Source organism: Mesocricetus auratus, unplaced genomic scaffold (assembly GCF_017639785.1).
Source record: "Mesocricetus auratus isolate SY011 unplaced genomic scaffold, BCM_Maur_2.0 Super-Scaffold_100066, whole genome shotgun sequence".
Classification (NCBI taxonomy): Eukaryota; Metazoa; Chordata; class Mammalia; order Rodentia; family Cricetidae; genus Mesocricetus; species Mesocricetus auratus.
The window spans coordinates 2,397,232-2,411,029 of NW_024429235.1; the positions used below are offsets into that span (position 1 = coordinate 2,397,232).

The 13,798-nt window shown below is 53.7% G+C and overlaps 1 protein-coding gene across 8 annotated transcripts; it reads left to right on the top strand.

Annotated features, from left to right (window-relative positions):
* Positions 1 to 612: 612 nt before the first annotated feature.
* Positions 613 to 9,937, top strand: Ndrg2 (NDRG family member 2). 8 transcript variants are annotated; one of them, XM_013125955.3, is made up of 17 exons: positions 657 to 720; positions 2,002 to 2,071; positions 3,145 to 3,225; positions 3,533 to 3,574; positions 3,982 to 4,087; positions 4,313 to 4,433; positions 4,590 to 4,652; positions 6,013 to 6,073; positions 6,291 to 6,377; positions 6,485 to 6,541; positions 6,688 to 6,791; positions 7,378 to 7,422; positions 7,690 to 7,741; positions 8,152 to 8,199; positions 8,426 to 8,461; positions 8,619 to 8,670; positions 8,883 to 9,937. In XM_013125955.3, the coding sequence occupies exons 3-17, from the start codon at positions 3,151 to 3,153 to the stop codon at positions 9,047 to 9,049; spliced, it is 1,116 nt and encodes a 371-aa protein (XP_012981409.1). In that variant the 5' UTR covers positions 657 to 720; positions 2,002 to 2,071; positions 3,145 to 3,150; the 3' UTR covers positions 9,050 to 9,937. The 8 variants fall into 8 exon arrangements, with proteins under 8 accessions (XP_012981408.1, XP_040592588.1, XP_012981409.1 ...); XM_013125954.3 differs by lacking the exon at positions 2,002 to 2,071 and having other exon boundaries at positions 613 to 720; XM_013125956.3 differs by lacking the exons at positions 657 to 720; positions 2,002 to 2,071 and adding an exon at positions 1,273 to 1,345.
* Positions 9,938 to 13,798: the final 3,861 nt, after the last annotated feature.

Genomic DNA, 13,798 nt, shown 5'->3' on the forward strand with positions numbered 1-13,798 from the left:
TTCAACTGGCCTGGCGCCCAGCCCCCGAAATGGCAAGTCTGGCACTAGGCTGAAGGGGGATGGGGTAGAGTTAATCCTGGGAGCAGGGGTACAAGAACGAGGGCATGTGGGGAAACTCAATCTGGTTGTCTAACGGAACTTTCAATCCCCTTAGTCACATCAACTACTCCACGCCATCAAACCTTCCTTTAAAGAGCACAAGGGAGGGTGTGTCTCGGATGTGAAACGTGTGGAACGCCTTAGGATAGGATGGTAAACCCACCTAGGCATGAGAGTCGGCCTAGGAGACAGTAGCTCGGGAGACGGTCGGCAACGGGGCGCTGCCACTTAAGTCTTTCTAAAGCAGACCTTGCCCTCCTTTTCCGGGTTGGACTGGGAGGGGTTAGCGCCTCAGCCACAGGGTCTCTTGGGTCTCAGCCCAGGACATCGAGTCCTCCTCAAACCCTTACTCCACCCCTGCAGGGTTAGCTCCGCCTCCGCGCCTGTTTACACGGGAGTCAGAGCCCTCGGGGGGTCCCCAGCCCCTCCCCTACGCCCACTCCGGCCCCCCCTCCCCGCGTTGGGTCCTTGACCCGGGAGTCGCCGTTGGCCATCATCGTCCCCCTCCTTCGTTCACCCTCTATTTATAGCGGCCCCCAGCATTTCCATCCCCCCCTTGCTTGTTGTCCAACTTCTCGCAGAGCGCGGCCGGAGAGCAGGCGGCGGGACTCGGCTGAGGAGGTACCAGCACCCCGTGCGCTCGGAGTGCCTGCGCCCTCGACGCCCTGTCCCCAGACTGGCCGGCACCACCGCCCCTACCTGCCCGGAGACCGGGTCTGAGCGGTGGCCCTCGCCCACCTCCCCCTCCCTGGACCTCGCTCTCTGCTTCCGGGCGGGCGGAGCTGAAATCGTGGGACGTGGGCACCCTGGGTTGGCCTCCCCGCTCTGCCCGTCGCCGCCCCTCGATCTGGGGGGCTAGGAGGAGAGCCAAAAAGTTGAGCCCGGCGGGGCCAGGTCTCATTAGGGGGCGCCGTTGGGGTGGGCGTGGGGGGCTCATCTGGAGGCTTAGGGGGTGCCCACGCGCACCCCGCTTCCCGCGGCTCGGGCTTGCGGGGAGCACCCGGAGGAGAGCCGACGGGCATCCCCGCAGGGCGCTCCCCTGCGTCCCTCCCCTTCTCGCCCATCCTCCAGCCGCCCGGCCGGGCGAGGTAGCGGGGCGTGTTTATTGGGGGTCGGGGCGGATCTGCAGGGAGATGGCCCAGGGGCGGGCCCGGGGCGGGTCTGCGGGGAACCCGAGCTTGGGCGGACCTAAGTCAAAGGCAAGTGAAGGTGGCGGCGACCGCGGCGGCGGCGGCGGCGGCAGCAGGTAGGGGGAGGGGCAAGCGCGCCGCCGGGCTGGGAAGGCGCCGGCCGGGAGGGTGGGCGCTGTGGTCCCCGGGGCTGCGGCTCCCTCCGGGGGAAGGGGCTGGCGGCGAGAGGCGCCCCGCCGCCCCCTTCCGACGCTACCGAGTGCGGGGCGTGTTAGGGGCGCGCTGGAGATGGTGCCCAGGTCCTGGGCGCTACGTGTCGGCCGTGCGAGGGTGTGGGTCCCGGACGAGCACCAGCCGCCAGGGACTCACGGGGACAGGTTTCGGGTTTATGGGAGCGGCCAGTCACAAAGCCCTACCCATCCTTCCCCCAGCTGGCACGTGAAGTCGGGGGAGTCCGGAGGATACGCGACCGCCCTGCTCCCCCTCGGCTTTCTCCACTAGACCCCCCAGCTAGACGGGGTGGAGGAGAGACGTGAAGGCGTGGGGCTTGTTCAGTACTTGTTTGTTTTTAAAACGGTGGAGGAAAACGTCACCCAGTACTACCTACATTATCAGCGGTCAAAACTGAGCAGTAGCGCCCAGGCAAGGTCACACGCTAGGGGCAGTGGGGTAGGACCCAGAGGTTCTGACACAGTCATGCCCTGTCGCCTTGTCCCCACTCCCTGCTCTCCCTCCCCTTGCCCAGTGTGAGCCTGCTCGCGTTGCCCCGCAGGCCCCTCCAGCTTGTACTGATTGAAGTCTGGAGAGGACGTGTTCTCTGGACTCTGCGGAGATTGGGAAGGGTTAGTGACCCTAGGGAGTCTGGGTGGGTCTTGGCCGTGGCGGTATGTCCCCATGTCATTCACCTTGTTCATGTGTTTCCTCAGACCCCAGAGTCAGGACTGGGAACCCTGACCTGTAGTCTCACGGCACCCGACCAATAGGAGCGCCGTAAATTGACCCCACCCGCCCCGAGCCCCAGGCTTGCTTCTTTACGGGGCTGTACAGGGGCTCCCTAGAGCTCAGTGTGTTGGTATACGCCCATGTACTTGGAAGGGAGAGCTTTGAGTCGCCAGAGGAAGGGATCCGTTGGTTGGATTTTGGATATCTGTGTCCCTCTGTTGAGTACTAATTGCCTTAGTCATTTTTAGGCCCTCCAGATGCTGACATTGGAGCTGTGGTTGAAGGTCACAGGACATTGCCAACGCTCACCGCTCTATCCCTTGGTACACTTAGAGCGTACCCAGTTAGGGAAGCTGCAATGGGGAGTGTGGGGTGTCCCCTAATGTAGCTTAAGAAGCCAGAGCCACATTGCTCCCCGCCCTGGTGTCCCTCCAGGACGGGAGAGGGTGTTGTGGACTATCAAGAGGGAGGAGGATCACCTGGAGGCCTGAGTGTTGGAGGTGGAGGGCCGCAGGGGGCTGGCAGTCTGAAGAGGCTGAAGAGGCTGCTGTCCTTCCTCCTAGTTAGTTACCCTGGAAGTGGGCTAGGGGAGCCAGAAAAGCCCTCTGTGTCTCCGAGTTCTCAGCTCTGGGGTACCTCCGCACACCGCATCGACCTGGGCTGAGGCTGAGCGGCCCCCCAGGCCTGCTGTCTGTCTGTCTGTCTTTGCTTCCTTCCTTCCTTCTTTCCTTCCTTCCTTCCTTCCTTCCTTCTTTCTTTCTTTCTTTCTTTCTTTCTTCTTTTTCTCTTCTTTTTTCTTTTTGAGACAGGGTTTCTCTGTGTAGCCCTGGCTGTCCTGAAATTCACCCTTTAGACCAGGCCGGCCTCGAACTCACAGACATCCCCCTGCCTCTGCCTCCTGAGCGGCGGGATCAAAGGCGCGCGCCGCCGCCACCACCGCCCGGCTGGTTTACCGTTTCCCTTGTCCCAGCAGGCCACCATGGCAGAGCTGCAGGAGGTTCAGATCACCGAGGAAAAGCCGCTGTTGCCAGGACAGGCGCCTGAAACTGCCAAGGTTGGTCAATGGTGGCTTCTTGACTTCCCTGCCTCAGCCCCATCCTCCGGAAAGTCCCCGAGGCCTCCCAGCTTCCCCGGGCCCGGGGCTGTCATTCCGACTTCATCCTTCTCCCATCTCCTGTCCTGGACACTGTGGAAGGGAGCCCAGAGCCTGTCTCGTCACCACTAACCTTCACCCTCTCCTGTCTCGTTCTTGTCAATCTTCCTGCGTCTGTCGGTCTCTCTGTGCCTACCTCTTTGTGTCTGTCTCCGTTTGTCACTCCTGGCGCTTGTGTGTGTGTGTCTGTCTGTGTGTGTCTCTCCAGGAGGCCGAGTTGGCTGCCCGAATCCTCCTGGACCAGGGACAGGTAACTGGGGACAGTGCCAGGGCGGGAGGACATTCTCTTCTCTCCCCCGGTATTGACAGGGCCCCACTCAGACTCTTTACATTCTCCATCTTACTCTCTTGACTCTACACCTTCCCCATTCTCCATCTTTCTCTCTTCCCTTCTTCTCTCCTCTGAGTTCCTTGATTTCCGGCCCCCACTCTGACTCTACACCTTCCCCATTCTCCATCTTTCTCTCTTCCCTTCTCCTCTGAGTTCCTTGATTTCCGGCCTTCCATTATTTTCTGCCTGCCCATCCAGTTCCACGGTCATGTTCTCCTAAAACCCATCGACCCTGTTTTTAACCAATTTTTCACTTCTTTTTTTGCCTCCCCCCTTTGAAAAGCTTCAGTATATTTTCTCCCTGATGGCTGCCTCTTTTCTTACAGACCCACTCTGTGGAGACACCTTATGGCTCCGTCACCTTTACCGTGTACGGCACCCCCAAACCCAAACGCCCAGCGATATTCACCTACCATGATGTAGGACTCAACTGTAAGACCGTCATTGCTTCTCCTGCTTCTTCCTGGAAGGAGGCAGGGGAGGGGAAAACCCAGTGTGTGTGTGGGGTGGTCGTCACCAAGGTCAGGCGGGGAGCCAGTGACACACCAGAGGAATCCCCCTCTGGTTTAGCTGGCGTCAAAGCTAGGATGGGCTTTGGCACGAGGATGCTTTTCACTTCTGATTTTGTTGCTGAGGGGAGATGTGGGTTCTCTTTAGATAAATCTTGCTTCCAGCCACTGTTTCAGTTCGGGGATATGCAAGAAATCATCCAGAACTTCGTGCGGGTTCACGTGGATGCCCCCGGGATGGAAGAAGGGGCTCCCGTGTTCCCTTTGGGGTAAGGCTTTTCATAAGCAGGTGTGTGTGGATGGTGGTGTAGGGCAGTGTGCAGTGCACTAGAGAGATTGGAAGTGAAGGAGGCAGAGAAGGTTCTGGCACAGGGTGTGGAGGTGTGTGGGGGCAGACTGGTAACTTCAGCATCCCTCTTCTCTAGGTACCAGTACCCGTCTCTGGACCAGCTGGCAGACATGATTCCTTGCATCCTGCAGTACTTAAAGTGAGAGGCCCCAGAGGGAGGGCAGTGGGCTTGGAATGTTGACTGTCAGAGTAGTCTCACTGCTGAGTGAGGGGAACAGGATGAAAGGGTTTGTACTTGGCCCTGTCTAGGCTTAGGGGAAGCATCTCGGGGTGCAGGCAGGAGGCTCACAGCAGGCAGGAGTTGATATCTAGACTGGTTTTGTTTGTTTGTTTGTTTGTTTTTGTTTTTTTGAGACAGGGTTTCTCTGTGGCTTTGGAGGCTGTCCTGGAACTAGCTCTTGTAGACCAGGGTGGCCTCGAACTCACAGAGATCTGCCTGCCTCTGCCTCCCAAGTGCTGGGATTAAAGGCGTGCGCCACCGATATCTAGACTGTTAATTGCTACTTCTGCAATAAATGGTAAAGACTTGAAGCAGGGAACCTTTTCTGATCCGGAAGTTAGGCAAGAAGAGGTCCGGGTGATCTCATTCCCGAGGAACTAGATAGACCCGTCTTGGTCCCCATTCCTGTCTTCCTGAGTCACATGTGGTACACTGGGAGCCAGGTGTGGAAGACAGTGGGGGGGGTGGGAGATCAGTCTCACAGGGGCCTCTGGCCTGGGGAGGAAGATGCTGATTTCTGGGTGCGCTCTCTCTCTCTCTCTCTCTCTCTCTCTCTCTCTCTCTCTCTCTCTCTCTCTCTCTCTCAGATTTACTTTTATTTTAGGTGTCATGAATGCTTGCTTACATGTATGCATGCATGCCATATAATATGTGTGGTGCCCACAGGGACCAGAAGAGGGCATTGGAATCCCTGGAATTTGAGTTATAGATTTTTTTGTGAACCACCATGTAGGTGCTGGAAATCCAGTGTGTGTCCTCCGCAAGAGTAGCAAGTGTCCTTGACTGCTGAGTCGTCTTGCCAGCCCCTGACTCCTGAGATCTTTTCGTAGCTTAGCTTTTCCTGGGCACCCTGGCTCTCAGCAACTGCGGTTTGCCTGCTTCCCTGTCTCCTCCGCTCTTCCGGCTCACTAACATCACACCTGTTTCGTGTTTTGCTTTAACATCACACCTGTTTCCGTGTTTTGCTTTAAGGTCCATAGTTTCTGTTCCTCTGTGGAACCGGGAGTCAGAACAGGTTTCAACTTGTTTCCGAGAGTTGAGAATGAATGAGCTGTGTGTGTGGGAAGAGATGTGTGTTTCCTTTCAAGATGCTAGTTCTCCGAGAGGAAGTACAGGCATTCTTGGGGCCTTTCTTTTTACATGCCTGAAGGAAAGGCCTTTGCTGTCCCCTTTGGTGGCTGTGACCCCCCCACGGAGGATGGTGAGGAGTTTGAAGAAATTGGGCTGTGACAGATTCTGATTGCCAGATCCTGTTGACCCATGCATTTCCCTTTTACAGTTTCTCTACAATAATTGGAGTTGGTGTTGGAGCTGGAGCCTACATTCTGTCACGATATGCTGTAAGAAGCAAACTCTGCTGGACTGGGGAAATGGAGGTGCCCCACCCATATTAGACAGACAGTTGTAGGCACGGTCCGCATCCCTGTAATTCCAGCATTTGAAGGCAATGGGGAGCAGGGTAGAGAGTATAGGTCATATAGGAGTCCAGGGGAAGGTGGGGGGGGGACTCAGTGAGGTGGGGTGCCTGCCTCTGATCCCCTTTCTGTCACCTCTTAGCTGACCCACCCGGACACAGTTGAAGGTCTTGTTCTCATCAACATTGACCCCAATGCCAAGGGCTGGATGGATTGGGCAGCCCACAAGGTTCGGAGGGGCTTGAGTTCTGACTTCTTGGGTGGGGACCGCCCTCGGATGAGGGCGCAGTGTCCCTTTCCCCACAACGTCTTGAACTTGTTCGACTGCCCTTGCAGCTAACAGGCCTTACCTCTTCCATTCCGGAGATGATTCTTGGACATCTTTTCAGCCAGGTAAGTAAGTGGTTGTGGAAGGCGGAAGGAGCTGAAGTAATTACCAGCAAGGACTTGAACGCCGGCATAGGGTCTGGGGTGTGAAGACAGTTTTAGCCACGGTTGGCTTCTTTTTCCAACCCCACTTCATCTCTTGTGTGCTTCAGGAAGAGCTCTCTGGGAATTCTGAGTTGATACAGAAGTATAGAAATATCATCGCACATGCCCCGAACCTGGAGAACATTGAACTGTATTGGAACAGTTACAACAAGTGAGTGGGTGTGTCTGCATGGAGAGATGGGACTGGGGAGAGGGCCGTGTGCAGTGTGCAGGGCAGGCAGGGTTCCGAATGCCGCTTTAGCACAGGAGTAAGGGCATTCTCGTTCTTTTTTCCTTATTTTATTTTATTTAATGTGCATTGGTGTGAGGGTGTCAGATACCCTGGAACAGAGTTACGGACGGGTGTGAGCTGCCATGTGGGTGCGGGGAACTGAGCCCAGGTCCTCTGGAGGGGCAGCCAGACTCTTGTCGTCCCCTGAGCCCTGAGCCACCTCTCCAGAGATCTAGGGCACAGGTGATTATTGGTGGCGTGCTTTGGGCATGTGCCTGCCATCTTCTGTGGTCCCCTCTCCCTCCTTTAACTGCTGGGGGGAATCAAACCCGGTGCCCTGTAGATGCTAAGCAGGTACTCTGCCTCCAGGCTGCAAACCCAGCCCGGTGTTAACTTTTCATCACCAGTAGCTGACTGTAAAAAAAAGGGGGGGGGGAGGTAGCGTCCTACGGAGAATGTAGTGTATCTAGATAGAGACACCACTGCCTGTTAAAAAAAAAAAAACACCTCTTTGAACCCTCTGTAGCCGCCGAGACCTGAACTTTGAGCGAGGTGGTGAGATGACCCTCAGGTAAGACGTTGGTAGATGCAGCCTTGCCCTGTGCCTGGACTGCCACTTGGTGCTGGCAACCCTCAGCTGTTGTAGCGAACTGACCTATTTGACTGCATTCTGTGTATCAGGTTGCCGCCCTTTGGGCCTTCCCCTTTGGTGGGTCAGCAGGAGGGGGTGGCTGGTTCGGGGCCAGCCTCCTGGGAAGCTGCTCTCCTAGCTGCTCTCCTGGGAAGAAGTGGTGGGTGAGGAAGCCCAGGGCTCAGTGCCTTCTCCCCGACCCTGTAGGTGCCCCGTGATGCTGGTGGTAGGAGACCAAGCGCCTCATGAAGACGCTGTGGTTAGTAGCGACTTTTTGGGGCTAGTGGGGGGGTGTTGTGGTTGTAAGTGCATCTTGCCAAGGGGCAAACTCTGGGACAGGTGGAGCGACTTTAGGAAATTTTATTCCTATTAAGAAGTAGTTGGGAGCCGGGCGTTGGTGGCGCACGCCTTTAATCCCAGCACTCGGGAGGCAGAGGCAGGCGGATCTCTGTGAGTTCGAGGCCAGCCTGGTCTACAGAGCGAGTTCCAGGACAGCCTCCAAAACAATACAGAGAAACCCTGTCTCGAAAAACCAAAAAATAAAAAATAAAATTAAAAAAAAGAAGTAGTTGGGTAGGGGGCTGACAAGGAGAGGAAGAGCAGGGTCGCTTGGAGGGGAAGTGCTGCGGGGAGGGCAAGCTCGTTCCTTCAGTCTCCCACTTATTCCAGGTGGAATGTAATTCAAAACTGGACCCCACACAGACCTCCTTCCTCAAGGTCAGTAGTCTGCCTCCAAGCCTTGCTTGCTCCCGGGCCCCCCATCCAGGACTACACATACTCTAAATTCCAGCGTTTTAAGCCTTGAGGGTTCTTTGTGGGTCCACGAAGCAGAGACCACAGGGACCAAGTGAGGAAGGGCGGTAGGAAACAGCCCCTCCCCCTCTGCGTGGGTCGTCCTGTCCATCCATACGTCCTTCTTTTCTGGGTGCTCCTTCACGAATAGATGGCTGATTCTGGAGGGCAGCCGCAGCTGACTCAGGTGAGTGTCCCCCCCCCCTGACCGTGGGAGGGGGAAGCAGGTGAATTCTTGGCGTCCCTGATCTGTGTGCCCTTCGCCTCTGCTGTGGCCTTGGGCTTTCACGGTGTCTAACCGTGTCTCTCTCCTGACTCCCTCTTTCCTTGTAATCTGCCCACAGCCAGGCAAGCTGACTGAGGCTTTCAAGTACTTCCTGCAAGGCATGGGCTACAGTGAGTATTGGGACGGAGGAGGCCGCCGCGAAGGGAACCCATGGTCCCTAGGAGGGGCGGGCTTGTTTGAGGTTGACTCTTGGATGCCCACTTCTCAGGAGTCAAGCTCGCTGGGTCCCCGGCCGCCGGGATTGCTTTTTGCCTTCACCTAGGGTTACCAGCCCCCTCCTGCACGGATCTCTGGCGGCTGGCTCACCACTCTGTTTCCGCAGTGGCCTCATCCTGCATGACTCGCCTGTCTCGGTCCCGTACGGCATCTCTGACCAGTGCAGCCTCCATCGATGGCGGTCGGTCCCGCTCCCGCACCCTGTCACAGAGCAGCGAGTCTGGGACTCTCCCCTCTGGGCCCCCGGGGCACACCATGGAAGTCTCCTGTTGAATGACCCTTACACGGCCCTGGTGTGGAACCCAGCCCCCCACCTCCTGCAGCACTAACCTGAGAGGCGTATTGGGGCCAGAGTAAGATCTGCTGGGAGATGACCTTGATCTTTAATAGCTACTCTAACCTTGACCTCTAACCTGTGATTTCCTCTAGCTCCTAGGAGAGGTGTCCTAATATCTCTTAGAGATGCAGGCCCCCTAAATCAGCCCCTCTCCCGTTTTGGTGTTGAGAAGTCTTGCGTCTTCTCTCCCTGACCTAGGCGTGTGTAGGCGAGGAACGAGAAGCTGTTATAGCTGCCGTGGGGCCTCCTTCACCCCCTCTCCTTATCCCATATTTGCAAGGGTAGGAGAGGGGTGTGTGTGTGTGTGTGTGTGTGTGTGTGTGTGTGTGTGTGTGTGTAGGTAGGGGTGGGAGATGGGGAGCTCCATGCCCCCAAAGCTGACTGTGGCTTTGCCTTTTCAAGCCTCTGAAGGCATTGGGCCTAAACGAATGTGTATCTGGGAGGCTTGCTGGTGGGTCGCTGGTCCTTACAATGTGACAGAGATAGCCAGCATGTAAAAGTGAAGGTAGAGTGGGAAATGGTGGGTGGTGGTTAAGAACATTGGTGGAAGGATTGGAGCCGGGGCCGTAGGGCGGGGCCATTGGTAGAAGGATTGGAGCGGGGCCGTAGGCCGGGGCCTGGGCCCTTTGACTGCACTAACTTCGGTAGCTGTCAGTGTGCACCTCCAGTGGGACTGGGGAGAGAGCTTAGGGCAGACTGCTTGGGGTCTGGCATAAGGGTGGGAGGGCTGCCTCGGGCTCTGACCATAACCGTTACGTGTAGAGCGTGACCTCCTGTCTCCCACTTCTGCTGTGACAATAAACAGAGGAAACTGAGCACCGTTATTAATTGTGACCTGAATGTGTCCATCCTTCCCCTTTTCTGTCTTCTCCTTGGTCCTCTTAAAGTGCTGAAACCCGGGAGCTCCGCTTATGGAGTACAAACACTTCACAGAATGTGATCATTGGATCCGAGAAAACGATATTGTTCTCTCTACTAATCGTGTTTTTAAGCCTTCCTTATCATTTGTGGGTTGTTGAGTAAGACTAGGACTGAGGTGTCATCAATATCGTGCTCTTGAAGAAAGATGACTGTGGGGCTGGAGAGATGGCTCAGAGGTTAAGACCACTGACTGCTCTTCCTGAGGTCCTGAGTTCAATTCCCAGCAACCACATGGTGGTTCACAACCGTCTGTAATGAGATCTGGCGCCCTCTCCTGGTGTGCAGATATACATAGAGGCAGGATGTTGTATTCATAATTTAAAAAAAAAAGCTGACTGAGGGCCTGGAGAGATGGTTCGGTGCTTAAGAGCACCAGCTACTCTTCCAGAGGACCTGGGTTCAAGTCCCAGCACCCACACGGCAGCTTATAACCACCTGTGATTCTAGTTTCGGGACATCTAAACTTCCTCTTTTAGCTCCCAAGGGCACTGGGAGTCAAGAAAGTCCCAGCAAAAGGGAACTTCCTTTGAGGATTTTATTCATTGATGGACTCCAGGAGGATGTGGTAGCTAAACACGGATAGTTCTTCAAGAGCCTGTTAAAAAAATGTAACAGACAGTGGAGATTCGGATGTCTTGAAGCTGTTGTGGCTTGATTCTTGGGCTCTTGAGGCAGTAGGAGGAAGGGCTAGGGAGATGGCTCAGGAGACGTCCTTGTACAATCGTGAAGACCCGTGTTCAGATCCCTAGCTCACCGTTTGGCTCTGCACCTTTGGTCCCAGTGCTGGGAGGTGGAGACAGAAGGGTCCAGAGTGCTCACGACCTGGCCTGTCTAGCCAATCACTGGGTGCCAGCTTCAGTGGGGACCTAGTATTGCGAGAATTTTCTTCCGGAGAGTTTGGACCTAAACGATGTCTAGCCCCTCCTCATGAGGTCCCAATGACAAACCAAAGTTTACCCTGGGACTTCGGATGACCTGGGGCTGTGGATGACCTTAAGACAGGCACACTGGAAGGTGCACCCCACATCTGTGATGACTCCCTGTAGAGAGAAGCCTTTTCCTTGTCAGCCGATTGGTTTTTCCCCACCAGTCGCCTGGGCTCTGCCTCGTTGTGGTCCCCAAATAACACAAGACGTTGTATTAATTATGAAGCTGTTGGCCTTGCTTGCTTCTTACTGGCTAGCTCTGACTTAAGTATTTATCCCATAACTGTTAATCTAAGTATTTATCTTACTGGAGAAGTTTCCAGGCTTCTTATCCCTATGGCGGTTACATCTTGACTCCCTGTGTTTCTCCTTCCCAGAGTCCTCCTAGACTCCTAGTCCCACCTGTCTTACTTCCCTATTGGCCAACAGTGCGTTATTGACATATACACAGGACTTCCCCCATCAACTCCCCATTGCTGTTCAGGCGGAGCTCTCGTAGTCTTCCCCAGGCCGTATACCGTAGCTTCTTTTTCAGTCCAAGGCCTCATGGAATGAATACAGAAATGGTTGGGAGGAGTGGCTGGCTTCTCAGGTGGGGGTCCAGGGACCCTGCTTCCTCCCCAAATATCAACAGGCCTGGCTACGAGGATCTTTTGCAAATAGATATGATGACGATGGCTGTTTGACTTAGAGGGTTGTGATGGACAGCACCCAGTCTCAAAAAATGAGGTGTAGCATGATGGAGGAACACACTCAAAAGTCCATTTCTGGCCTTCACATGGGGGTGTACATACATACACTTAAACAGGAGCGCACACACACACACACACACACACACACGCAAGTGAGAAAGCACTTTATGGAAGTGTTAGAAGGAACAATGTGATACACAATATGGGGTTTTTAAAGCTTGCCTTATGGAAACCTCAAGTGTACCATTTTCCCAATGACACTGGCAGGCTGAAGCCACTAGGCATCAAGTGCTCACATACAGACGTGGTAGTGACAGACTTAGTCCTTGATGCTGATGCTTTTTCCTTTTCTTTTTGTGCTGGGGATTGAACCCAGAACCTTGGACATGCTCTACTGTTGAGCTATGGTCCTAGCCCTGATCCCATTTAGATGTTGTAGGCCAGTATTGGAAGAGGGTGTTCCCAGGTTAGGATTAGGTGTTGGCTGGATCAGGAAACAAAGATGCCTGAAATGCCACAATGATGAAAAACTGAAGCATGGCTATAACCACTGGGATTGCTTAGCAAAACATGAGGAAAAAGTGAAAAACTAAGGCCTCAAGGTGCCTTTATCGGTGTAGCTGCTGCTGTGTGTTATGGGAGGATTGATCTTGCTTAGTGCCTGTACCTGCCTACAAAAGTCATTGTTAGCAGAGTAATTTTCACACCTAGGAAGATGTTTTACTTAAGTGTACACGTATTTGAATGCAACTATAGATGTTTCTGTTCCAGAAATCTAAGGTAGGAAAAAAAGATGGTCTGCAGTAACTGGGGGCAGGGGTGGGGGGTTGGGTGGCGTTTGCTGTCCTAGATTGACCCCCCTTTTTTTTTTTTTGGCTCTGCATATCCTAGTTCACCCATGGAGACACAGTGCCCCCCCTGTGGTCAGCAGGGTCCTCCATCACTTTACCTGGCTCCTAGGTTTCCCGGTTTTATAGCACCATTGTTGAATATAAGGCTGTCCTGAAATCAAGGCCGGCTAAGAACTCGGAGGCTTGGGGTGCTGTACAATTTGACAGAAGCAGAGTCACAATTCCCTGCTTACTCTCTCCTCTTTAGACTTAGGATTCCTGTGTGAATCTTACTTTATTCCCAGGAATGTGAGTGTACTCCATACTTTAGCTATCAGTAAGGTAAGAGACTGCTCAGTGGTAATGAGAAATCAGAAAAGAGTGAAAAAAAAAGTGTTACAGTTCAGTAAAAAAAACACGGCAGGGCCGTGGTGCACACCTTTAACCCTAGCGCTCCAGGCAGAGGCAGGTAGATCTCTGAGTTCAAGGTCTACAGAATGAGTTCCAGGACAAAGAAACCTTGCCTTGAAAAACCAACCAACTAACCAACAACAAAAAAATCTGGATCTCCTATTTTTTCAAGGAACAATGAGGAGCTTCATAATGACATTTTGGTCATCCTGGTGTATATATCTGCATATGTGATCACAGTCCCACAGATCATTTCCTTAGGGACACCAGAGCTTTCTTGGTTTATATAATGCACTCTCTAATGTTTCACAATGACAAAAAACAGACAAAATCACCTAATGTATGTTTCTCAGAACATATCCCCATCTTTAAGCAATATATGATTATACCAACAAAGCCAGGCAGTGGTGGCACACACCTTTGATTCCAACACTCGGGAGGCAGAGGCAGGCGGATCTCTGTGAGCTCGAGTCCAGCCTGGCCTACAAAGCTACACAGAGAAACTCTGAACAAATACAAACAAACAAATAAATGGTTATACCAACCAAATAGTGACATTACAGCAGGTAGGGTAGAGTAAAAATATGGTCATAGGAAATATGGGAGTGGGAGACATAACTTTTAAAAAGATTTAGGAATAACTGGAAAAGATGAGTGATTTCTGACTGGAGGCTCAGGGTTTGGTGAGGAAATATGGTACCCAGAACAATGTAGCTTATATTTTCCAGATCTCTCTGCCAGCAGACTCTAACTGATAAGTCCATGGGAAGTGTAGGGCACACTCTGTGTTTGACATACTTCGACAAGGGAGAGTCACTAAGAACACAAACCAAAACTTGATTCTATGGCTAGGATTTTGTAAGCATTCCCAGAGATTGCTCCTCTCAATTGCTAGCATCAGCGGG

Excerpts from the sequence above, each read along its gene's own strand:
- Ndrg2 (XM_013125954.3), top strand. The coding sequence starts at position 3,151 with ATGGCAGAGCTGCAGGAGGTTCAGATCACCGAGGAAAAGCCGCTGTTG. Across the intron at positions 4,434-4,589 it reads GCTCCCGTGTTCCCTTTGGG|GTACCAGTACCCGTCTCTGG; the intron begins GTAAGGCTTTTC and ends CCTCTTCTCTAG. Across the intron at positions 8,462-8,618 it reads GGCAGCCGCAGCTGACTCAG|CCAGGCAAGCTGACTGAGGC; the intron begins GTGAGTGTCCCC and ends ATCTGCCCACAG.